Here is a 27,193-nt window from a genome sequence, read left to right as displayed (position 1 = left end):
TGACTTAAAATCCAATCAGGAAAGCAACACCAAGGGCTGGCATTGTGACTCAGCTTGCAACGCCAGCATCCCAAACTGGAGCTGCAGTTCGAGTGCCAGCTGTTAGGCTTCTGATCCAGCTCCCTGCTAACAAGCCTGGGAAGGAGATGGAGGACGGCCCAAGTGCTTGTGTCCCTGCCATCCCTGTAGGAGACCCAGATGGAGTTTCTGGCTCCTGGCTATTATGACCATTTGGAAAGTGAACATCCAGATGGAAAATCTCTGTTTTCTTCTTTCCTTGCTCCATCCCTCCCTTTCTCTCCCTCTCTGTGTTCTTCCTTCCTCCTTCCTTTCCTCCCTCTTCCTCTCTACCTCCCTCTGTCACTCTGCCAAATAAATAAATAAATAAATACATAAATCTTCAAAGGCAATTCAGAGAAACAGACCAATCACAAAAATTAAAAAAGGGAAAAGGAGCTGGAACTGTGGCACAGCAAATTAAGCCCCATCTGCAGTGCCAGCATCCCCTATGGGTACCGGTTCCATTCCCAGCTACTCCATTTCCAATCCAGCTCCCTGATAATGTGCCTGGGAGAACAGAGGAGGATGGCCCAAGTTCTTGGGCTCCTGCACCAACAGGGGAGACCCAGAGGAAACTCCTTGCTCCTAGCATCATCCTGGCCCAGCTGCAGCCATTTGCAGCCAACTGGGGAGTGAATCATCAGATGGAAGATCTCTGACTTTCAAATAAATAAATAAGACTTTAAAAAAACCAAAATTTTATTTTCTGTTTCTCCTATTTGCTTGCAGAAAATCCCATTCAGTCTTCGGAGTAAGTATTATGAGTTTAGAAATACCCTTTCTTTTGAAACTGGCTTATTCTGCCTCATGAGGTATTTAAAACAGACAAACAAATTCAATCAAACAACTGAAACCACACCACCAGCATCAATGTCTTACAGCACATTTCCCAAACTGTGGTCCACGCAGTGCCAGTGTCCCTTTAGATATTACCAGGCATGACTATAAAATAAGGTTTCTTGGTCAATGTGAGAAATGCTGTACACTAAAATCCCATTTCTAAAGAATCACAACTTGTAAGGCTACTGAACGTCCTAAACTGCATTAACAACAACAACAACAAAAAATATACTGAATGTTGCTTAATCCAGCGGTAAACATAGTTTAGGAAGTGTTTCCTGAAAGTATAGTGCTACAGCATTCAAGGTTGTAAATTAAATTCCTGTGCTTTTCCTTTTTAAGCTGATATCATTATTAAAAATTCTACAGACTAAACTTATAATTCTTGTTTAATTCTATAAAAGTCATCTATCAGGCAAAATGAAGACGAACAAAAATTGAGGCTATCTTACTACAGTATCTCTCTACTACTAGAGCTATACAAACTTCACGCACGTACCCTGATGGCGGTGACTGACACTTTTTCCTTGATGAATATCAAAACATTATTTAAAAAGCATGATACTAGCATTCCCTTGCCCTTAACTGATTACTATTTCTAAGGTCCCTAAAGAAAGGGTCTTCAAAAAGTCCAGACACTGCCATGGAACCTTCACCGGGATATCACACCCCCCTGATGGCTCCTCAGCTGAGCAGCACGTACTGGGGTTGGGCGGTGAGGGAGGGTGGTGGCAGCTTCCTGGCCCTGCCTGTGCTGGGTGGGCGTCTCCCAGAGTTTATGGAGTAATACCAAGGTCTGGCCTGGTTTGGGTTGGGCAGGGGAGCCTATTGTCCCGCCATGCTGTGAGGGTCTTAATAACCCAAAAGATACTTTCCCAAGTCCTGGGAGGGTGGCTCAGTGACATTGCTTTGGACATTACAGTCTCCAGTTGTCAGCAATCCTAGCCCCAAGCCAACACAGGTGCTTCTGGATTGGGGTGTGATGCTGGGTTGGTGGAACGAGGTGGGAATTGAACCCAGCCACTCGATGGGGTGGAACTCTCTCAGTGGAATGAGCTGATCTTTAAATGCAGCTGATTTGTAGCCAGGGTGGGCACAGAAACCACAAGCTGAGGGTGGAAGCCACTGGGACACCTCTTGAGTACCCTGTGTAAGTTCCTGGTTACTTCTCCATTCTTGCCTCCTGGTAATGCTGCCCCTCTCCACGCCCTCCCCATGCCAGAGGTGAGAGCCTCTACCACCCACCTGGGATCAGACACTGCCCTCCCACCTCCTGGCTTCGGCCCTCCCTCTGGCCATTTTAGGCCTTTGGGGGCAGCACCAGAAGATTGGGGGGGGGGGGGAGGGTCTCACTCGAAATAAAAGTTTTAAAAGCAAAAAGAAAAAAAAATTCAGAGTACGTGAATTATGAAAAACCTATGCTTAGGGGCCGATGCTGTGGCGCAGCAGGTTAACGCCCTGGCCTGAAACACCGGCATCTCATATGGGCGCCAGTTGGAGAATCGGCTGCTCCACTTCCAATCCAGCTCTCTGCTATGGCCTGGGAAAGCAGCAGAAGATGGTCCACGACCTTGGGCCCCTGCACCCACACGGGAGACTGGGAAGAGACTCCTGGCTTCGGATCAGTGCAGCTCCAGCTGTTGCAGCCAACTGGGGAGTGAACCATCGGATGGAAGACCTCTCTCTCTCTCTCTCTCTCTGTAACTCTTTCAAATAAAAATAAATAAATCTTTTTTAAAAAAAAGGAAAATAAAAACCTATGCACAGATTTCAAAATTCTTTTATATCAAAATAAACCAATCTTTTAATTCCATTTTTCCACAAGTACTTTAAGTAAACTAAATTAACAATGTTCTAATATTAAAAAAATATACATTGACAAGAAGTGCTTAATTCATTATTTAAAATTACCTGTAATTTGATTTCAAATACGTTTTGAATAAGTTTAGCAAGTACTGTTTCTGGATTACTAAAGATATCTCCAACTTGTTTGTTCACACGTTGACAGAGTATTGCTGCATCTTCAAATATATCATTTCTCATGTAAGCACCCTACACAACAAAGGCATTTTACATAATAAACAATTTTAGGTGGTTTTAAAACACAAATTAGCATAAAATAAAATCCAATGAAGTGTACTGAAATGTTACCTCCTGGCACTGCTTTATATAAACATCAACACAATGGGAATAACCCTAGGAAGAAGAAACATATTGTTACCACTGATCTGTTTCAACTGTAACAAAAATCACCCCAATAAAAGAAGCTCTATATATAATAAAGCTGTCCTATATCCCGGGGAACAGTCAATAGTAATAGCTGCTAGATTAATTATAGTGAATCAATAACTTAATATGTCCTCGCCCTCTCTCACACTTTCAAGAAATTTTATCAGCTGGTTTATATCTGTGTTGGACTTTAAGACTGAAAGAAGGGGAAAAAAAAGACTGAATGAAGAAAATTGATACAACTGAATTCTTTACAGTAATTTCTGTCCTATGATAATCTTCAATTCACACAAACATACACACAAAGACTCAGGGTCTTGAGAAAAAGCTTTGCATACCCATGCACATTTTCTTCTTTCTTAGATTCAAAGCATTTTCTCTCTCTTGCAAGAGTTTAGACAGAGCTGTGTTTAACTGGTAGTTTTAATAAAATGTGTTGAAACAAACTAATGCATCATATTACACTTGCTATATTGAGATTTTTGCCTACTGACAAATCACTATACTGTCTCAAGAGCCATTCTCAATACTCTCTATTCAGAAGTTACCAAAATGAAAAGTCCAACAAACATCTTCCATTTTCCTAATCTGATAAAAAATGAAGAAACACCTGAAGGACGAGTCTTTCTTCAAACCTCTTCTTTACAGAAATAACCTCATAGGGATTTACTCTCCAATTCAAATTCCAGGAAGATGGCTCATAATATGACATTTCTTTGTATTCAACACCTGAGATTCCCTGTATTTAAGGCTTTTACTTCACAAGTCAAATTCCATCTACTCCCTGGTTGCTACATTCCACCAGATATTTACAGTCAGGTCTTTGCTTTGGATCTATTATAACACACTTGACTGAAAAAAGGATGTACTGACAACCAAGAAGGCAGATAACATGATTCTATTAAACTACAGAAAACTCACTGATATTTTATTGAATATCAAGTCCTTATTTAAATATTAAATACTTAATATCATCAATGAAGAGAGACATAAAATGTACAAATTATCAAAACAATAAAAATTTTCTATTGTAACATAGTTACACAACTATCAGGAAAATCTGAGACTATAATATATAGAACATGAAATATCTTCTCAATCTTAAAGACTAGTTTTTATTTAAAATTTTTAAAAATTTTTCTATGTACCTTAAAATGAAGTAAAACTGCTGCTACTTCTCTCATTCTGGAGATTTCACCTCTTCTTTGAGCACTGGTAAACTCCTGAATCAGCTGGCATTCTAAATCATGATATTTACCTAGAAACAGTCATCCAGTTATACTGAGGTATAAGATAGCCAAAGTATTTATGAATATCTGAATTATTTGCAAGTATAATGACTGCGGATCTAGCCTTCTCTTAAAAAAATTACAAAAACAACATGGAGATTTTAGCCCTTATAATATACTATAGTATATATGTCTATATATTCAAAGACACAAAAAAACTTCTAAAGTTAAAAAATAGTTGAGCTCCTTGTGTCTGTTATTTAAACCAGCAGCTCATAAGAAAAAACCTTTCCAGATGCCAGTTCTGACAGCAAAAATAGGAAAAATCTGAAACCTGAGGTTATGGAAAAGGTGAGAATGACTTGGTAAGACACTTTACTATGGTTTAGATGCCTCGTTCATGAACAATGGTGAATGAACATGAAATTTCATCTTGATAATAGGTGGTATTCGATCTACTACATTCTTGAAGAAAATACAGTTCTTAGTGAACACCTGAATTTGAGATTAATCTGTAGTGAACAAAAATATTCCCAGGAAATCCAACTGTCATCCTTATTTGAAGACCTTTAGGAAGGTAAATATACTCCAAAGAGCTTATAGAAACACGGAATTAAATGGTAAATTCAGGGTGAGCACTTAGAAAAGCAGTTAAGACATCACTTGGGAAGTCCACATCCCATTCTAGAGTGCGCATGTTTGAGTCCAGACTTCTCTTCCTATTCCAGCTTTTCTTTTTTTTTTTTAATTCTATTTTTATTTATTTATTTGACAGGTAGAGTTATAGACAGTGAGAGAGAGACAGAGAGAAAGGTCTTCCCTCCGTTGGTTCACTCCCCAGATGGCCACCATGGCCAGCGCTGTGCCGATCCAAAGCCAGGAGCCAGGTGCTTCCTCCTGGTCTCCCATGCTGGTGCAAAGCCCCAAGCACTCGGGCCATCCTCCACTGCCCTCCAGGCCATAGCAGAGCTGGACTGGAAGAGGAGCGACCGGACCTAGAACCGGTGCCCACATAGGATGCCAGCACTGAAGGTGGAGGATTAACAAGTGAGCCACAGCGGCGGCCCCATACAGCTTTTCAATAATATGTACCCTAGCAGGGAGCAGATAATAGCTCAAGTACTGTACTTACTTGCAATTTTGGATTTTACTTCTGAAAATCTGAAAGATAAAAATGAATAATGAGATCCATTAGTTCTAACAAAAAAACCATGGTGACATAAGATGTAACAAAAGGAGGAAATGGGTGCAGAAATATATGGGAAACCTCTAAACTATCTTTGCCAACTTTCCTATAAAACTGTTATAAAATCTGAAAGTTATTTTATGTATATACACCCACATATATAAGACAGACAAAATTAGGAGAGTACTGATAGAAAGCATACTAGATGACATAATTAAATTTAGGAAATTCTGATGGTGTAGCTAGTTCTCACTTGGGAAATTTAAATGGAATAATAAATTCCCTTACTAAAGAAGGAACAGTTCTGCATAGCGCACTAATAACCCAGCCAGTCTCAAAACTAAGCTACTGCCTCTACTCATATTCACTAGCATGTTAAATTCATTTCATTATTTGTACGTCCCTCCCAACAAGGATTTTTAAAAATAAAGTTTCACTGTTACTATTAAAAATAAAAACAATGGTAAAACAATATGTAATACTAATAATAAGATGATTGCCAAGGGGCTAGCGCCATGGCTCATTTGGTTAATCCTCCACCTGTGGCACAGGCATCCCATAAGGGCGCCAGGTTCTAGTCCCGGTTGCTACTCTTCCAGTTCAGCTCTCTGCTGTGGCCCGGGAAGGCAGTGGAGAATGGCCCAGGTACTTGGGCCCCTGCACCTACATGGGAGACCAGGAGGAAGCACCTGGCTCCTGGCTTCGGATAGGCGCAGTGCGCCAGCCACAGCAGCCATTTTGGGGGTGAACCAATGGAAGGAAGACCTTTCTCTCTGTCTCTCTCTCACTGTCTAACCCTGCCTGTCAAAACAAACAAAAAAAGTGATTACTAAAAGTAAAATGATTAATGATCAAATATATAAATCAATCATTTTAAAACTAGAAAAAACAAATAGAGATCATAAAAAATATCCAGTAACATGACTAGCTGAATAACTATTCAACCTTTACAACGTCAAAAACTAGAATACCAGGGTAAGTGATTACACAGTGGGTTAAGCTGCTGCTTGGAACACCCACATTCCATCAGAGTGCTGGCTAAGTCCCAGGTACTCCACTTCAGATTCAGCTCCCTGCTTATGTGCCTGGGAAGCAGTGGATGATGGTTCAAGTACTTGAGTTCCTGTCACCCATGTACAAGGCTGAGATGGAGTTCCTGGCTCCTAGCTTTGGCCTGGCCCAGCTCCAACTGTTATGGATATTTGGGGAGTGAATCAGCAGAAGGAACATCTTTATCTATCTACCTCTCCTCTGTCTCTATGACTCTGCCTTTCAAATAAATAAGATTAATCTTTAAAAAAGAAAGATTTGGTAAATACAAAATATTTATAAGGTTATATTGTCCTGTGTGAATATATCATATATAATATATACAAATACATATATTTGAAGATACATTAAAGCTCAGCAAAGGGGCTAAAACAAAACAGTGAGAGAGGTACGTAGTTGAGGGGTAAAGAAGATAGTCATCTTATTATTAGTATTAAAGTAAAGAAGTCATTTTATTATTAGTATTACATGTTTGTGTTCAAGTGCAAAAGAACAGAAGGGAGAATGAGATGGAGGATGTAGCCAATCATCATTGTGTACCTATTTTGAGCTAGACATTTTTACCTATTCAAGTAAATCATCCAACTCTAAAATGAGATATAGAGGTCTGGGTGGGAGATTTTAAAAATTATTACAGCACGTTAAATCGTAATGCTTATGAGGTTATTAATAGCTAAAAAGTGGTACGTGATTATTACTGCTCGTCTTTTATGATGAATCTGAGCTGAGAGTAATACATGTATAAATACACATATATGTGTATGTATGTATGCATCCATTTGGGAGTATTCATTGTACATTTCATAGACAACATTGAAGCTTTAAGTGTAGCAATTTATCTACATTTTGTCTGTACCTGAGGATCTTCAAGTATCACCAAAAGATTTTGTTATATAGAAAGTCATATTTCTTTCAGATTCACATAGAGGAACTAATACTACCAAGATTTTATTAAAGAGCCTGGCATCCCATAAACTAGAGGAAATCATGAAAAAATTCCTTCTCAGTGGAAAATTTATTTTATGATGAACTCAAAGTAAACAGTGGCCCTGGACCTGGCATTTACTAAATGAATATTTATTATTTTCATCTACTTGAAAGGCAGAGCAAGAGAAAGATCTTCAGTCTGCTGGCTCACTCCCCAAGTAGCCTGAAAATCCACCAAGATCTTCCATATGGGTGGCACTAGAACCATCTTATACAGTCTCCCAGGATGCATTAGCAGGAGGCTGGATTGGATGCAGAGTATCCGGGACTCCGGTCAGTAATGATTTATGAGATGCAGTCATCCCAAATGGAGGCTCAACCCACTGTGCCACAATGCCCACCTGCGGCCTGGCATTTAAAACAGGGATTCTTAACCTGAAGTCTCTAGAAAGTGTTTTGTGGATAGGCTAAGGAGTCTAAAATGCCTTGAAAATTTATAAAATGCACTGTGTGTATCTTAATTTTTTGAAAAAATTCTATAGCTTTTCAACAGTTTTTCAAAGTTACCCAAGACCACAAAAACCTTAAAACCCTCATCTACAAAAAGGAAAATCAACTGAATAGCCTCATGTTTAATCTCTCCCTGTTTTCAACTTCCCTGGTCCTCCAAGTTCAATACAAAAATTCAAACTTTTACTTAAGTCAATCTCAAAGTTCTCCATTAACTTTTTCAGAAGATAAAGGATTAAAATTATTTCAGGGTATATCATTAAATTTAGATATTAACAGTGGACCTTATTTCTCAATCCAGTATTTTGTACTATATCTTGTACAAAGGAGATGCTCAGCAAATTCTTATTGAATTCATGGGCAAAGAAAATCATAAAGAGAAAAAAACATAATTTCATCTTGTAAAATTACAACACATATTCAAATTAGCTCTTAAGAAATAAACTTGCCTATCAAAAGGTAACTCCTGGGCAATTAGGTGCAACTTCTGGATGATGTCTGCTGCCTCCTTTATCTATTAATAAATAGATTAAAAAGCAATAACTTTATTAAAAACTCTTATGAATATCAAAGATAATTAAATATTGAAAAGTTAGTATCTCCCTGTATATGTAAACAGGCCTTCCCCCAAATAAATTTTCTTTAAAAATTCCCAATAAATAAAATCTGCAAGCAGCAAGAATCTACCAAGGGTGTCACCAAATGTGAATCAATAAAATACAAATATTTGTCTTTCTGTCACTGAAATTTGTGATTTTTTTTCTTTTCTTTTTTTGATGTGATAACCTTTCCCAATGAAATCTACAGTTTGTGTTTACTCTGAAGATATATAAATTCACATCATTACTTGCTGAAAACAAGTGTAAATCTCTAAGTTTATGAACTTAAAAACAATAAACAGGATTTATGAAAATGATAGGACATACTGCTGCATATATTCCACCTTAAGAGAATAAACCAACAAATGTTTCTCATTTAATGACCAGATAAATTCACAATATTTAATCTAAAACCAAAGATAAGACTTATTTTTAAGTCTCCTAAATGAAATATTATATAGAAATGCACCTAGTTATTTAAGTTGCAGAACTAAGAGACTTAAACAACAGGTTCAAAATTATTTAATTACAGGTATTTGTGCTAATCTACACAATAGTATAGGGAAGTTATATAATGTTCACATTTAATTAAATTTCAAATTAGTACCAATTTTATCTTGACACAACTTAAGTAACTAATTTTGAGGATTCATTTTTTTTTACATTAAAAAAAAAGAGACAAACAAAAGGAAGAGTTAGGAACATCAATATAGATTTTTCTATGTACCCATGTGAACTCTGGCAAGCAACTATAGATAACAACAGCACAGCCTGATCCTACTTCTTGCTCCAAATGATACTGAATATAGCGTTTCTGCTTCCATTATCTTTTCTCTCCTGGTCAGCAGTTCACGGTCACTTGCAGCTACCAAACATTCCCTCATTCCTCCTGCATATGGTACAAGAAGTACTCCTCATCACGCTCTTCAGTAGTGCTAGCCAAGTCCACCATTTCATCTAACCAATACCCCCTTCAGAAACATGCCTGACTCACAGCCAATTCCATGTTTCCATTAAGAGTTTGTCTTTTTCTAAGAGATAGAAGCCCTTATAACTTGAAGTGTGCAAACACTGCTTAATGTAGCAAGTACCATGATGCTTGTTTTTTCCACAGCTGATTATTTTATAAAATTGTTTAAAGCAAAAGTAGCTCTTAAATAAGTTGCAGTGTATTACACTTCATCAGGATCAACAGCCATTATCTCCCAAAGAACAATAAGCTGCCACTGGAGGAGAAAATAATCAGCACACATGCACAGACAGTAGTGATCCACAGCAGCATGTTCTCAGGGAAGAAGAGGATTCTGAAAATCAAAGATTATAACATGGAAAAGGACTAAGGAGGCAGGAAAAGAGCATCATGTGCTGACATCCCATTTTAATTTCTCCAAGTCACATATTTCTCTAGCTAATGACTAATTTGAACTGTATACATCTAAGCAGGCCAACTCACAGGGAATAAAATATCTGCATTTTCTTTATAAAATAGCATCAATATACTATATAATCTGACAGATATAATCCAAAGTATGAGACTTGAGTTATAGATAATTTTTATATATAAAAATATGTACAAGTATTTTCACAAGATAAATCTATAAACAGATAGGTTTAGATATGTTTTAGGTTTAGAAAAACCTAAAACATAAAAGTCTATAAAGTATCCTGAAAAACAGTATAGTGTTCAAACCTTCTATATACTAATATATACATGTCAGTATAAAAATGACATAAAAGGCTGGTGTCATGGTGCAGCAGGTTAAGCAGCCATCTACGGTGCTGACATTTCAAATCAGTACTGGTTGGGGCCAGCGCGGTGGCGCACTGGGTTAACGTCCTGGCCTGAACCGCCGGAATCCCATTGGGCACCGGTTTGAGACTCAGCAGCTCCACTTCCGATCCAGCTCTCTGCTATGGTCTGGGAAAGCAGTGGAAAATAGCCCAAGTTCTTGGGCCCCTGCACCCGCGTGGGAGACCTGGAAGAAGTTCCTAGCTCCTGGCTTCGGATAGGCACAGCTCCAGCCGTTGTGGCCATCTGGGGAGTGAACCATCGGATGGAAGACCCCCCTCCCCCTGCCTCTCCTCTCTGTGTAACTCTGACTTTCAAATAAATAAATAAATCTTTAAAAAAAAAAATCAGCACTGGTTCAAATCCTGGGCAGCTCCACTTACAATCCAGCTCCCTGCTAATGTGCCTGAAAAGCAACAAGATGATTGTCCAGGGATTTGGGCCCCTGCCACCAATGTGGGAGGCCAAGACAGAGTTTGGCCTGGCCCAGCCCCAGCTATTACAGCCATTTGGGGAGTAAACCAACAGATGGGAAACTCTCCCTCTCTCTTCTTATCTTTGTATCTCTGCCTTTCAAACAAATAAATCTTTTAGAAAAGTTTTTTTAAATTACGTAAATGTACAAAACTAGATTGTCAGTATTTTACAAAGTTTGTAAGTATCATATTTTTCTTGAAGTTAATCTTATCAGTATTACTCTATATTGCAAATTCCTGAAACTTATTCTTCAAAATACAGACTTACCTATCAGTAACCATTTTTCAAAGATTTCTAAAAATTATAAATTCCACAACCCTATAGAGTAATACAAAAATGTGTTGCTTTATTCAAAGTGAACTTCAATAATATCTAGCTTTTAACATCTCACTATATGAGATATTTTATGGAGCAAATGTGGAATAGTTCAATACATGAGTAGACAATGTTTTGTGTATTTATTATGATCCATAAGAATGTCCTCTTTTCATGAAATCTTCCCCTGAGGGGAGGAAAGTGAGGCAAATTACCAAATCTTACCAAATTGTAGAGAAGCCAATTCCATGAACCTGTAAACCAGGATTAAGTGACTAGTGCAATAAAAAGAATTAACATGAACAATTAATTCAGATTTTCTATTATCCTTGGTCCGAACAGCTTTAACTTTTTATTAGAGACTTTTATTCAACTAATAAAAATGGAAAGTTCTGAAATCCTTTACAGGAAGACATTTCACTTACCAATGATTTAGGTTGCTACATATATAACGCTCATGTTATATATGTTACATATATATATATATTTTAAAGATTTATTTATTTTATTTGACAGGCAGAGTTACAGAGAGGCAGAGGCAGAGAGAGAAAGAGAGAGGTCTTCTATGCGCTGGTTCACCCCCCATATGGCCACAACGGTTGGAGCTGCGCCAATCCGAAGCCAGGAGCCAGGAGCTTCTTCCAGGTCTCCCATGTGGATGCAGAGGCCCAAGCACTTGGACCATCTTCCACTGCTTTCCCAGGCCATAGCAGAGAGCTGGATCGAAAGTGGAGCAGCCGGGACATGAACCGGCACCCATATGGGATGCTGGCCCTACAGGCAGCAGCTTTACCTGCTACACCACAGTGCTGGGCCCTATATATGTTACATATAAAAAAGAATTTCTGTTAATATAAAAAATCAATGATGGTAAGGAAATATGAGTACTCATGAACATAGTTACCCTGGCATTTCTAAACTATACATAATGTAATAAATAAAAGTACCAGGCAATCCAACTGAAAATTTGAATAACAATACTCCATCAGTAATCTATAGGCCAATGTGCTAATTTACATTTCAAAATAACAAAAATTTACGTCAGCTACTCAATGATTTGAAGTCGGACTCTGGAAAGTATTAACTGAAGTTCATAATTAGAGCGTTGTTATTAACACTAAAATTTTTTTTTATCCTCTGCCAGTGCTTACCTTTTCAGAATTTGTAAAAACATCCGATTTCAATTCTCCATCTAGAAACTCATTAAAATATTTCATCAACTTCTGAGCCTCCACTGCCCGCTGTCTGGGTGTGTTTACCCCCTCCAGCTGGTCTCCAAGGTGACAGACTTTGGTTGCCACATAGCTAATGTGCTCATCGAGTTCTTGGAAATGCTGAAAGGCAACCTAGGAAAATGTCCACAAGCATAAAATACAATCAGAGAACTCATTTTATGTAAGTTAATATGCATCAAAACTAAACTGCCAATCTCATCACTACACTCTGCAAAGATAACAATGAAGTAATATTATTATAAGACGTTCTATAAAACTAGTCCACGCTCATTTATATAATATGATCTGAAAATCTTTTAAGCAAGTTGATTTTACCCTTTTAATATTAAAATTAGCACACTTACAAGAATACATATGTTGATCAAAACAAGGCTACTTTCAACCTGTTTAACAAAATAACTCAGTACCATTTATTCCTGAATAGTGATTCTGAAACAATGACTAAACATTGAAGGAATCAGACAATGAACAACTCTCTGAAAAGCACAAAAAATGACAGAACTGAAAGATATTTATTAAAAAATACAGTACAGTTCACATATTTAAAAAGCAATGTTAATACTATATACAAGGTAAAATTGTTCTTGCTAGCTGTTAAAAGACTGCAACAAATATTTTACGGCAAAGGTACACTGAATTCTAAAATATTTCTTCCCTTCTCCCAGGAACTTATTGTCCTCTGGTAGATGAAAACTGTGTGCAATGAATGCCTTAGAATTGCTTATAGCAGAACTGCCGCCATTCAGTATTGTACTTTCTTCTTACTTTAAATCTAGCAGGAGGCCAGCGCCGCGGCTCAATAGGCTAATCCTCCGCCTGTGGCACTGGCACACCAGGTTCTAGTCCCGGTTGGGGCGCAGGATTCTGTCCTGGTTGCCCCTCTTCCAGGCCAGCTCTCTGCTGTGGCCCAGGAGGGCAGTGGAGGATGGCCCAAGTGATTGGGTCCTGCATCCGCATTGGAGACCAGGAGAAGCACCTGGCTCCTGGCTTCGGATCAGCACGGTGCGCCAGCCACAGTGGCCATTGGGGGGTGAACCAACGGAAAAAGGAAGAACTTCCTCTCTGTCTCTCTCTCTCACTGTCCACTCTGCCTTTCAAAAAAAAAAAAAATTGAGCAGGAAAAAGTTGTGAACAGTTAATTGAGGACTTTCTCTTTTTTTGACAGGTAGAGCTATAGACAGTGAGAGAGAGAGAGACAGAGAGAAAGGTCTTCCTTCCTTTGGTTCACTCCCCTAATGGCCACTACGGCCAGCGCTGCGCCAATCCAAAGCCAGGTGCTTCCTCCTGGTCTCCCAGGCAGGTGCAGGGCCCAAGGACCTGGGCCATCCTCCACTGCCTTCCTGGGCCACAGCAGAGAGCTGGACTGGAAGAGGAGCAACTGGGACTAGAACCTGATGCCCATATGGGATGCTGGCGCCACAGGCAGAGGATTAACCAAGTGAGCCACGGCACCGGCCCAAGGACTTCCTCTGCGCCATACACTGTTCTAAGCCTATTATATGTATTTACTTAAAACGCTGACCCACACAACAAAGCATACTATAGATGAAAAACTGAGGGGGCCAGTGCTATGCTGTAGCAGGTAAAGCTGCTGCCTGCAATGCCAGCATCCCATATGGGGGCCAGTTTGAGTCCTAGCTGCTGTACTTCCTATCCAGCTCTCTGCTATGGCCTGGGCAAACAGTAGAAGATGACCCAAGTCCTTGGGCCCCTGCACTCGCATGGGATACCCAGAAGAAGCTCCTGGTTTCTGGCTTCAGATCAACGCAGCTCCAGCCATTGTGGCCAACTGAGGAGTGAACCAGTGGATAGAAGACTCTCTCTCTCTTTGCCTCTCCTTCTCTGTGTAACTCTGACTTTCAAATAAATAAATAAATCTTAAAAAAAACAAAAAAAGAAAAACTGAGGCACAAGAAGGTTAAACTGCCTGAGATTACATACTGAATAAGTGATAGAGCTGCAATTAAAAATCAGGCAGTATGGTTCCACAGGTTTTTAGTTTAGCTATTAATTCTATTATCCAGTAAAAACTCCATTAGAAATATTTGAAAACTGTCACCTCGACTAGTAAACAACACACTTCCTACCTTATTTAAATTATTGACTTCCTTAATAAGACATTTTCTCACAGCTGATTTGCTTAAGCAAAAAATAAGTAAATAAATAAATGAAATTTTAGCAGAAATCAACTTGTTAATCCCTAACACTACTAAAAGAACAAATGGTTCTTGGGAAGCAACAATGCTAAACAAATGCTCTTCAAACCAAGGTGATCAAATTCCAGATCAGGCTCAGCCCACAGGAAGAATTCATGGGTTCCAGATTAATTCTAGGGCCTGACAGTGACAACAAAGGTTGGCCTACTGAGCCCCAGTGCCAATCAAGTGATTTGGTTTCACTCCAAAATGGCCAAGGAAGAGTTCAGCATCTACTTTTCCCATAGTACTACAGCTCTCATTGGGACATATGCTTCAAAGTTGACATTTCCTAGACTAGGTTTACTTTAGTGAAAAACCTGATCCAGGCAATAGTTGGTCTAATGCTACTTTGTTTTATGATTATAGAGAATGCAAATGCCAACTAAAATAGTCAAAATATAGGTCTACTGAAGTACATTCTTGAAAATTTGCATTATTAGAAGTAAAGCAAAGACCACAATAAACAGGATACCACTTGATCTTGAAATTCTAGTGTTGTGATCCCAAACTAACACTTAGTAGCAAGCCAATGCCAGGAGTATTTGATAACAACTTATTAACACTTCATCTCATGAGACCACAATGGCAAAGCAAAAGCTCAATAGTTACTATCGTTTGACTAAACTTTTTTAAAAGCTTCTAACTAGGGGATGGTGCTCTGGTGCAGTACATTAAGCCTCCGCCTGTGGCGCCTGCATCCTATATGGGCACCAGTTTGAGTCCCAGCTGCTCCACTTCCAATGCAGCTCCCTGTAATGGCCTGGGAAAAGCAGCAAAAGATGGCCCAAGTGCTCGGACCCCTGAACCCATGTGGGAGACTGGAAGAAGCGCTTGACTCCCAGCTTTGGATTGGCCCTGCTCCAGCCATTTGGGGAGTGAACCAGAAGATGGAAGACCTCATGCTTCTCCCTCTATCTGTAATTCTGCCTTTCAAATAAATAATCTTAAAAAAAAAAAAAAAACCCTTCAAGCTAGGAGACAGTTATTACGGCCTATACAAGCTAGAAGGAGACAGTTACTATGGGCTATACAAGCTGGAAGGAGACAGTTACTATGGGCTATACAAGCTGGAAGGAGACAGTTACTATGGGCTATACAAGCTGGAAGGAGACAGTTACTATGGGCTACACAAGCTGGAAGGAGATAGTTACTATGGGCTATACAAGCTGGAAGGAGACAGTTACTATGGGCTATACAAGCTGGAAGGAGACAGTTACTATGGCCTATACAAACTGCTCACCACTTAGCTCAATGTTTACCTGATTGCTTTTCTGGAGCTCTTGCACCTTCCTGGCAAATTCCTTGGCTTCTTTCTGACATTGTTGTTCTAATTTCTCTACTTTCCTCTGAATCCTTTCATCCATTATCTGGAGTTCTTGAATGTGATTTATAAATTCTTCTAATAATCTAAATGAAGACAGAAAATGTATCTATCAATCTATTATTAATCAAAAGGAACTGAACAATTCACTTATAAATAAAGTCCTAATAAGAGTTCTTTGAGGGGCCAGCGCTGTGGCGCAGCGGGTTAACGCCCTGGCCTGAAGTGCCAGCATCCCCTATGGGCTCTGGTTCGAGATCCGGCTGCTCCACTTCCTGTCCAGCTCTCTGCTGTGGCCTGGGAAAGCAGTAGAAGATGGCCCAAGTCCTGGAGCCCCTGCACCCACGTGGGAGACCCAGAGGAGGCTCCTGGCTTTGGATCAGCACAGCTCTGGCCAATGCAGCCAACTGGGGAGTGAACCGTTAGATGGAAGACTCTCTCTCTCTCTCTGCCTCTCCTCTCTCTGTGTAACTCTGACTTTCAAATAAATAAATAAATCTTTAAAAAAAAAAAAAAAAGAGTTCTTTGAGCTGAGATGAACTTGTCAATTTTCTCTATAGCACTTTGCTAGGAATTTATTCAGTGAAAAGACTAAGTCTGTAATTTGATGACTTCTTCATAGCTCTCTCCAAGCCACACAGCTTTCAAACAAAGATAACATTTGAAAAATATGGACAGTCTTTATTGACTTTTCAGGGGATAATTTCAGACGTGAATGAAAACCTCACCCAGAATGCCCATAAAAACTCCAGGATAGAAACAAACTTCATAGTCTATAGCTTATTTTAAACAGTAAAGAATGTACTATATAAAAATAGTATTACCCATTCCAGAATTCAGTGACTTTCTGCAACTACTGTATTTAATACAACCTATTCAACATGTTGCTATTGTATAACAATCCTTTATGATTACTAAGGGAAGAAAATATTAAATTCTTATGCTCAATAAAATCCCTTCCCTCATACCAGCTGTGGTGCAGCAAGTTAAGCCATTACTTAAGACACTCACATCCCTTATCTGAGTGCTTGGGATCCAGCTTCCTACTGATGCAAGCGGCAGCCAGTGGATGATGGCTCAAGTACTTGAGTCTGCCACCAACAGGGAAAACCCAGATGGAACCTGGCCCAACCCTGACTTGTGGGCATGTGGGGAGTGAATTGATGGATGGAAGATCTCTCTCTCTCTCTCTCTCAATGGAGCCTGGCCCAACCCTGACTTGTGGGCATGTGGGGAGTGAATCGATGGATGGAAGATATCTCTCTCTCTCCCCTTTCAAATAAATGAATAAATAAGCATTTAAAATAAAAGGAATGTAAAATGAAAAACACAGCCCAAACTTCCAATATTCTCTTTTGGTCTTTGGTGGACTTTATTGACTAACTGTACGAAAATATAAACATGAATGCCAACAGTAACCTCAACAGTCAAACACAAATTTGTAGCATTAGCTTGAGTTTATGTGAAAAACTGGGCTTACTTCACCTTTTGGGATCAAAAGCTTCAGGTCCACCTCTAGAGCCTCCTCCTGGGGTTCTCCACACAAGACGTTCAATGTACTCATCTGCCACAAAAGGCTCCTAGTTTACAAAATAAATATGCTTTGAGTTTCTTGGAAAATAATATTTCTTAGAAAAATAATGTCTACTATACATGCAAAAATGTACTGAATTACTAGTTATTTAAATATATCCATATTATGAAAAATGTACTAGGTCTTTCCCAATTAAAAAAATCTTCTGGGGCCAGTGCTTAGTAGACTAAGCCTCTGCCTGCAATGCCAACATCCTATATGGGTGCCAGTTTGAGTCCTGGCTGCTCCTCTTCTGATCCAACTCCCTGTTCACATTCCTGGGAAAGCAGCAGAAGATGGCCCAAGTGCTTGGGCCCCTGCATCCACATTGTTCCTGGCTCCCGGCTCCAGATCAACTCAGCTCTGGATGTTGCAGCCATCTGGTGAAAGAACCAGCAGATGGAAAATCTTTCTGTCTGTCTCTCCCTCTCTGTAACTCTCTCTCTCAAATAAAAAAAATAAAATCTTTAAAACTAATCTTCAATTATCAAAACAAATTGCTTAATGAAAATTAGGATAGCATTAATTAGAATAGTATTAATAGTATTAATAACCAGCCAGAACAACTCAACAGAAAAATGAGCAAAACACAAAAAGGCAATTTATACAATATGGCCCAAAAAGACATGGGAAAAAATGTTCAGTCTTACTACTATCTAAAATGAATTTACGTTATCACTTTTTTAATTTCACAAAATACAATAACTTTTTAATTACTGTAGGAATGTCATCAGATACAATATTTTTGAAAGGTTGGTAACTACTGGGTAACATCAACAGTATTAGAAATGTTCATATTCTTTAACCAGGTAATTCTGGTTTTAAAATTCTAAGGAAAAAGTACATCTGAACACAAAAATATTTGCAGAATTTTCTCCAAGCATTAGGTATAAAATAGAATAATTTTATAAACAGTCAACAAAACACAGTTGATAAATGATAAACTTACAGAATGAAAATATGTTCCTGGTAAAATCATGTAATTAACATTAAAAAATGAGAAAAATGCTAACAAATTTAATGAAAAAAAGCAGAATTCAAAAATCTAAGTTTTTTCATTAAAAAAGCACCATTAATTTTTTTAAAAAGGTTACTAGAGTAGAAAGCTCAATCAAGAAAATAAACAGGGGCCAACACTGTGGCACAGCAGGTACGAATGCCACCTGCAGTGCCTGCATTCCCATATGGGTGCCAGGTTCAAGTCCTGGCTGCTCCATTTCCATTCCAGCTCTCTGCTATGGCCTGGGAGAGCAGCAGGAGATGGCCCAAGTGCTTGGGGTCCCTGTACCCACGTGGGAGACTTGAATGGAATTTCTGGCTCCTGGCTTCAGCCTGGTCCAGCCCTGGCTTTGTGGCCATTTAGGGAATGAACAAACAAATGGAAGAAACAACCCCCATAAACTGTCTTTCAAGTAAATAAATCTTTAAAAGACTAAAAAATAAAATATATACTCTACTGTATCTGTACAAAATTTATAGCCTAATAAGAGAAATATAAAGAATGCATTAATGTGTGACAAAATGTATACAAACTCCAGTATTAACACTGCTGAGGGAGTTATTAACAGAATAGGGAGTTTGAAGGACGAAACTGAGTTATTCTTTAATTCAGCAAATACTTTCTAGCAACAAGAACAACAGTTCACACCTACCCTGTGCTCTGTGATCTCAACTGACACGGTTTCCTTGCAAGGCCTCATGGAAAGAATCTCCAAGGTAGGAATGGCAATGAAACAAGTGATCACAGAAATAACTAATTACAATTTTAATAAATGAGATGGAAAGAAAGGTCCTGGGTGCTTTAAGAAAACCTAACAGGGAAAACAGGGAAAGATAGAAGATTGGTAAAGAAGGGTTTTAGAACAAGCAAGCTTGCTGAGGAAGTGATGTTTAAGTCAAGGAAGACGAAAAAGCTGACCAGGTAAAAATGAAACAAATAGTTTTCCTGAAAGGGAAAAGCAAGATAGAGTTTAACCCCTTACAAGAACTGAGAAGCAAGCACAGATGAGGTCAGAGCCACCACACAGGTTATACAGAGAAAGGACAACTGAGACCAATAGTTGACAATCTGGTGCTCCTTCTCATCATCACATAGGAACTTGAGAGAATGGTTCACCAATCTAATGTGGTAAGAGGAATGAAATACTGAATTCCAGTCAGAGTAAGAATAATCCTCCAGAAAAATGGGAATAGCAACAAGCAAAACACTTCACATAGGCACTTCACATGAAATTATCTCATTTACTACTCTCAATAACACTTTTAAGGGGTGGAGGATCCTATTTAATCTTACTTTATGATAAGGAAACTGAATTACTTGCCCTAAGTAACACAAATTACATGTGGCAAGCCTGATACATAAATCAGTGCCATTATTGCTATGCAAACTGAATGGCAAGTTTGGTAAACTACAAATGGCTCCTAGTACCCAGACAGTTCTAGGTGGGGAACGTTAACTGGTAAAACTGAAGAAGGGAAGCTGCTATATGAACACCTATGCATGTCACTGATTTTGTCTTATAAATTTGTATCTATTAATCTATTATTAATAAATGTTAATCATATGACAGATCAACAATGCAAACCAGCAGGCTTACCACACAACTGATAAACCCCATAGTAGTCACTATAAACCCCATTATAGTCATATTTATGACTATAATATCACTGATCACTAGAAGAGTAAATGTCAACCAGAAAGAATTCAAAACAATATAAGTAAGGCATTTTAAAAAGACTATGTTTTACCTTAGAGGCTTTGTCATGGTGGCCAAATAACTGAAAACCAGCAGTCATATTAATCCAGTTTATTTCAGAAGATTTCCATTATTGGAAATATGTGACATGATCAAGGCAGAAAATGTAAACAAGATTCCTAATTTAAATTTTTTTAAGTTGGGGCTGGCACTGTGGTGCAGCAGATTAAGCTGCCATCTGCAACGCCAGCATCCCATACGAACACCAGTTCAAATCCTGGCTGCTCCACTTCTGATTCAGCTCCCTGCTAATGCAACTGGGAAGGCAGCAGTTCAAGTGCTTGGTCTCCTGCCACCCACGTGGGAGACCCAGATGGAGTTCTAGGCTCCTGGCTTCAGCCTGCCTCAGCCCCGGCCATCACAGCCATTTGGGCAGTGAACTATTGGATAGAAGATCTCTCTCGCTCTCTCTAACTCTGCCTTTCAAATAAATAAAATGCTTTTTAAAAAATCCTTTAAAAATAAAAATAGAACTTCTTTTCATTTATCCATTACTGCTGACATGTTTGAGATGGAGTCTTAAGGATGAATTAGATATCCAAGGCACAGTGAAAAACTTCAGCATCATAAAAGACACTGAACTCATTTAACAAATCTATCATCATTTAGATAGTTATATTTTTACTTTACTTCAATTCTTTTGAGACGTAAGATATGGTGCATAAATAACAACCTTTTTTTTTTTAAGATTTATTTTATTTATTTGAAAGGCAGAGGCAGAAAGAAAAAGAGAGAGAGAGGACTTCCATCTGCTGGTTCACTCTCCAGATGGCCGCAACGGCCGGAACTGGGCTAATTCAAAGCCAGGATCTTCTCCCGGGTCTCCCATGTGGGTGGAGGGGCCCAAGGACTTGAGCCATCCTCCACTGCTTTCCTAGGCACATTAGCAGGGAGCTGGATCAGAAGTGGAGCAGCTAGGACTCAAACCAGCGCCTATATGGGGATGCCAGGCACTATGGGCCTGGGCTTTAACCCGCTGTGCCACAACACTGGCCCCATGATCTTTAATTTATATATATAAATTGACAATTACTGACTTAGGAAAAAGGAATTTACATTTAGAGCTACTCAGAACTTTGGAAACTAAGCTACTTAAAAATTTTTTAAACTCGACAAGTATATAAAATGCTCAAGTAATGATGAAATGGTGATGATTAATTTTTTAGTTGCTTACTATGTCCCAGACATGTGCCTAGTACTTTACAAACTTTATTGCATTCTGGGCCGGTGCTGTGGTGTAGCAGGTAAAAGCCACCGCCTGCAGTGCTGGCATCCCATATGGATTTGAGTCCCAGCTGCTCCACTTCCCATCCAGCTCTCTGCTATAGCCTGGGAAAGCAAAAAAGATGGCCCAAGTCCTTGGGCACCTGCACCCATGTGGAGACCCGGAAGAAGCTTCTGGTTTCTGGCTTTGGATTGGCGTAGCTCCAGCCATTGTGGCCATTTGGGGAGTGAACCAGCGGTTGGAAGATCTCTCTCTCTCTCTCTCTGCCTCACCTTCTCTCTCTGTGTAACTCTGTCAAATAAATAAATAAGTCTTTAAAAACAACTTTATTGCATTCAATACTAAAATTAGCAAATTTAAATTCTCTCAAAATATTCTTCATTCAACAAATACGAATTTAGTTTACTACATGCCAGACTATACTAATACCAGACAAGAGGGAAAATCTGCTCCTTTAGATCTAGTGGAAGACAGTGACAAACATAGCAGCAGTAAAATGGTAAGAACTATGAAGAAAAAAGGAGTACAGAGTAGTGGAGAAGAGAATGATTATCTGATAAAAGTCATCATGAAAAAAAAAAAAGTCATCATGCAAGGCCTAAGAAAGTAAATTTTAAGCAAAGACCTATACAAAGACCTAAAGAATGAGCCATCTGAGGGAGGAATACTCCAAGCACAGGGAGCACTCTTAATATGCACTCCAAGGCAAATGTGACTAACACAGCATTTGTAAAGGGGAGATTAGTTGTCAAGAGAAGGTCAAGATGAGGTCAAGAGAAGGAATGAATGTCCAGAGTTTGTATACCAAAGTTTTGCAGAATCTCCTATAACTCTGTTACTAACTGAAAGAAGGCTGGGTTCCCAAGAAGGAGGAACCTGCAATATGCCAGCAAATACATCCGGTAAGAATCTACTATTGCTTCCCCCCAAAAGAGCTATAAGCATTTACCTTGGTAAACCAGGGAACAGGGAACACTCATGAAGTCTACTGGACACAGGGGCCTAGCTGGCATTAACACCTGACTGACCCAGAGTCTCATGGACTTTATCAAAGTGAAGACATGTGGAGGCCAAATAATTAAATAGATTCCTAGCCAAGGTCTAGCAATGCTTGAGTCCAGGGGGTCCATGAGCCCACCTAATAGCCATTTCCCCAATATGCAAACATATAAAGGATAGACACAATAAAGCTGTCTCTGTCTAGTGAAGGTAGCTAATCAAATAAGATGCCAAAAATTAATGCCACCCTTAAATATCTGAAAAATGTTAAAGATCAACATTTATTTTTTCTTAGCAGGATAGCAAATATTTTAAGCTTTCAAACTACACGATTTCTGTAACAATAATACAATTCTGCCATTGTGGTACAAATATGACCACAGATAATACACAAACAGGCATTGCTATGTATTAATAAAATTTTAAAAACAGAGAGGATTCTGGGAAGATGATGGAGTAGGAAACAATAAATCTGACTCACCACTTAAACAACATTGTACTGGTACAACCTGATTTAACCATCTTGGGACTCAGGAGTCTACTGATAACTTGAAATTTCCCAGGAGAAGTTTCAAACAGTAAAATTTGCTTAATTTTGGTCAATTTCAGCTCTTAGCTAGTAGCAGCTGGCAAGACCCCACCCCCAAGCCTTGTAGCAGACAGCTGCACACTTATTCCTGGAACAATCTGCAAAAAGCTTTCAGGAACCAGGGTGGGGGAAAAACGACCTTGTCCTCCAAATATAGGAGGTCTGTGCTCTGATTTCTGCTTCAGATCCTAGAAGAATAAAGAGGCTGATGACTACTGTTGCTGCATTTTCTCCCTCCCATTTCACAAGCCTCTATCCCTCTGGATAAAGTAACTTCCAGAGGACTCAAAGGGCTGGAATCTTTTTTAATAAATCCCTCTTCATTCTTCTCTTTCCCCCCTTTTTGGGAATCAGATATTAAAGACCAGGATATCTCCAGGTACACAGAAAATTACAAAGTGATGCACACACCAGGGAAAGGTACACCTTGTATTTACTCCTCACAGAGACAGCCTATAACAAAAACCACAAACACAACCAATAAACTCTGAGGAAGGGGAAAAATCTTATTTCTAGAATTAACACATTGAACGATTCAAATATCCAGTTTTCAACAAAATATCGACAAGGCATACAAAGAAACAGAAAACTATGCCCTGTTCAAATTAAATTTTAAAAAAAATTAACAGAAACCACCCCTGAAAAAAGACTTAATGGTAGATCCACTAGTTGGAAATTTTAAAACAACTGTCTTAAGGATGCTAAAAGAAATAAAGGAAGTTGCAAAGAAAGTTAAGAAAATGATGTACAAACAAAATGGAAATGTCAATAAAGAGAAAACCTAAAAAGAAACCGAAAACAAATTCTGGAGCTAAAAAATACAATAGCCAAAGTGAAAACTCCATTATAGGAATTTAAAGGCAGATTGGAATAAGCAGAAGAAAGAAACTGTGAAGACAGGAAATAGAAATTACTGTGTCTGAGAAACACACAGAAAAGAGACTGATGAAATTAAGGAAATAGTGGAATATCACCAAGTAAACCAACATACATACTGTGGAAGTCTCAAGAGAAGACAGAGCAATAGGAGTTGACCAAGTATTTGAAGGAATAATGACTGAAAATTTTCCAAATCTGAAAAAAAAAGTGAATATAAACATTCAAGAAACTTACTGAACTCCAAGTAAGATGAACACATCAAGAAACGTTATAATGAGATCCACATCAAGATACATTATAATCAAACTTTCAAAAGACAAAGATAACTCTGAAAGCAGCATGAACAATGTGAACTGTCACATACAAGGGATCCTCTAAAATATTATCAGTAAGTTATCACCTCAAAAGGGGTGGGGACATACCTGTTAAAGGAGCAGAGTTTTTATGTATTATTGAAGTTAAGCTGGTATAAATTCAAGTCAGTCCCCTTAAGCATGGTCTATGAAAACCTTCTCACAATGTTCCCAAACTCCTTGGTTTAAATGCCTTGGCATAAACTCCCTGTTCCTAAATATCCCTTCTCAATACTCCCTCAAAACCCCTCACCTTACAAACTGGAGTCACCTCTCTCTCTGCCTTAGAATGCCCTTCTCCAGCTTTCTACCCATCAATCAACACCCAACCTGGATGTCATTACCACATGAAACCTTTCCTAATAAGCACAGGAAGAGATTCTCTACTCACACTGTACTGTATTACTGGTTCACCTGTCCACCTCCTTCAACTAGATTTTTACTTCAACATCTTTTAACTCCAGTATCTGAAATGTCTGGTCTCAGGCAGGCAGGGTATTTGATTAAGTGTTTAGTGAATTAATAATTAATTAATACATTAATACTATAAGTGGGAGCCAAATTCTGCAAATACTTATTTAACAACTGATATGGTCAAATAGCATTTTAGCACCTTGAGGGTAAAGGGTACTCCTCCCTTGTGTTATCTCAATTTCACAAACACATGCTTAGCTAGCTAACTGAACAGGAAACACTTTTTTCAACAAGTCTGTTTCAAATAGTTTTTGTAACTTAGTTTGAAAAAATCTAAGAGAAACATAAATGTGTCTGCGATACTCACATTCTAAGGTGGAAGTCAAATAGCCACTGCCACCATAGACAAATTACCTGACCTCAGACACTATTACAAAGATATCTACATTTACAGGAAAAAAAAAAATCAAATTCCAATTCCTTATTTAGGATCCCCACAATTAAATCCCTATTTCCCTTACAAGCCAATCCCCCTTTTCATGTGTGCTATATCCAGCCAAAATGAACTCTTCCTTGTCTCCCAGGCCTGTCCTCTTCTTTTTATGCACTTTCATAGTCTGCTTTACTGGAAAGCCCCTCCACCCAGTTCCACAAACTATTTTATCTTTGTATATAATTCAAATGCCATTTTCTAATCCTTTCCTTCCCATCCTCTAAATGCCTTTGGAACTTTAGCCTTCTTTGATACCATTTATAACTTTGTCTAGAGAATGTTGTTATATTTCTACCTTTTCTTCCCTATTTGATGGTGAGGATGGTTTCTACATCTAATTCTACATTTTTCAAACTAAGTACATAATCAAGTTAAGAAGTACAGAATAGAAAGCAGTCTCATAGTCAACATAAGTTGGGATATAAATATAGAAAGATATATTGGAAATTGCCAATGAACAGACTATGTCCATTCATAACTTATCTGGCCTCTGAACCATTCTGGACTTCTTACAGCACACCTTGTAGGATTAGTATTTCTAAAGTTGTACCCTTTGAGACATGCAGCCTCATTACTTGGCACCTTATCTTCTACCTACTATGTAATCAAGAGAGATTTGTTGAATGAATGAGTAAGGGATCTTACAAAGAACTCTTCACAAAGGTAGCCTGCCCAGGAAGAAAAGAAGACTTTTAAAAAGTAGGAAAGAAAATTAGCAAATAAGAAAGCAGTCCATGTTCTTAGTAGTACAGCAAGAGGAATATTTGCAATAGAAAATGAATTTATCCAAGCTACTTTTTATATGTAGAAAGTATAATTAATCCAAACCATATGGAATCCCTGTTCACAGTGTCCATCCTGGAGTGAAACAGGAGAATCCTGGGTCTCGCGATGCCGTGTTGCAGATAAAGCCACTGGTTCCTCAAGTCCTGGCTGCCTCACTTCCAATCCAGCTCCCTGCTAGTGTGTCTGGGAAAGTAGTAGATGATGAGCCAAGAGCTTGGACCCCTGCCCCATCATGGGAGATCAGGAAGAATCTGCTGACTCCTGGCTTTCGCCTGGCCCAGCTCCAGCCATTGAGGCTGTTTGGGGAGTGAACCAGTAGATGAAGATATCTCTGTCTCTTCCTCTCTTTGTGTAACTCTGAATTTCAAATACATAAATAAATCTTTAAAAAAAGAAAACCCAAACAGAAGAATCCTTTCAGAAAGATCTGTTAGCAAGGTTTGAAACTAAAAACCTATTCTGAGCAGTTTCTAGGATATAGGCTATTACAATAAATAAGTCATCTATTACTAAATTATTTCTGTCAACAGAGGAAATATTCTGCAGTTCTGATTTTATGTATGAAATTGTTTCTGTTAAAGAAACATTAGTAAAGCATTAGTAAAAGAACTTTAAAAGGGTAAAAGTTAACACAATGAAGCCTCATGAATTGAAAAATTTAATTTTAAATTACTTAACTTCTCTTCAGTGTGGAAAAGGAAAGCATAGTTCTGTTTGATAGTGCATGAAAACCAGGATGCGCAAAAAAAAGTAGGCTGACAACATCCGGCCCTATGTTTCCCACAGTTCTCAGCTGTGACTAAGAAAGGGAAGCAAGAGAAAGACACTCCCTAACTTATCCTAGGACCTGGCTCCTAATGTAGTAGCTACAGAAAACAGCAACAGAGACTGAGCTGCTTTTTCCCCCCTCCCTTCTCCTCCTGAAGCAAAGAGGTCAGAGACCACCGTAGGGCTGCACTGGTAATCAACCCAAAACGGACACTTCCTAACTGCAACTGGGAGCATTTCATTCTAAGTACAAATACATGCCTCCACATTTTGACCAAGCAATAAGCCACAAATGGTCAGAGGGAAAAGACACATGAGTTTAAAACCTATAAATATGTTTAAATTTGTTCTAAGAACCCTCTGGCCACCAGACTACAGTCTGTATCATCACTA

At 38.7% G+C, this 27,193-nt stretch overlaps 1 protein-coding gene across 2 annotated transcripts in view; it reads right to left on the bottom strand.

The window, feature by feature from the left end:
* EXOC5 (exocyst complex component 5) overlaps positions 1-27,193 on the bottom strand; it is a 56,833-nt gene that overhangs the window by 27,780 nt on the left and 1,860 nt on the right. The window contains exons 2-9 of one of the 2 annotated variants that reach the window (XM_051822216.3): positions 17,451-17,545; positions 15,904-16,051; positions 12,363-12,557; positions 8,481-8,545; positions 5,491-5,519; positions 4,278-4,387; positions 3,052-3,096; positions 2,812-2,952 (exon numbers count right to left, since the gene is read on the bottom strand). In XM_051822216.3, the coding sequence (XP_051678176.1) occupies positions 2,812-2,952; positions 3,052-3,096; positions 4,278-4,387; positions 5,491-5,519; positions 8,481-8,545; positions 12,363-12,557; positions 15,904-16,051; positions 17,451-17,545 (828 nt within the window). The remainder of the gene's footprint in view (positions 1-2,811; positions 2,953-3,051; positions 3,097-4,277; positions 4,388-5,490; positions 5,520-8,480; positions 8,546-12,362; positions 12,558-15,903; positions 16,052-17,450; positions 17,546-27,193) is intronic. The other variant, XM_051822217.3, reaches the window with a different exon arrangement.

The sequence above is a fragment of the Oryctolagus cuniculus genome, chromosome 12, assembly GCF_051225735.1.
Source record: "Oryctolagus cuniculus isolate XC-2025 breed Fujian yellow rabbit chromosome 12, ASM5122573v1, whole genome shotgun sequence".
Taxonomy (NCBI): Eukaryota; Metazoa; Chordata; class Mammalia; order Lagomorpha; family Leporidae; genus Oryctolagus; species Oryctolagus cuniculus.
This window is presented reverse-complemented; position numbering and strand designations above follow the sequence as displayed.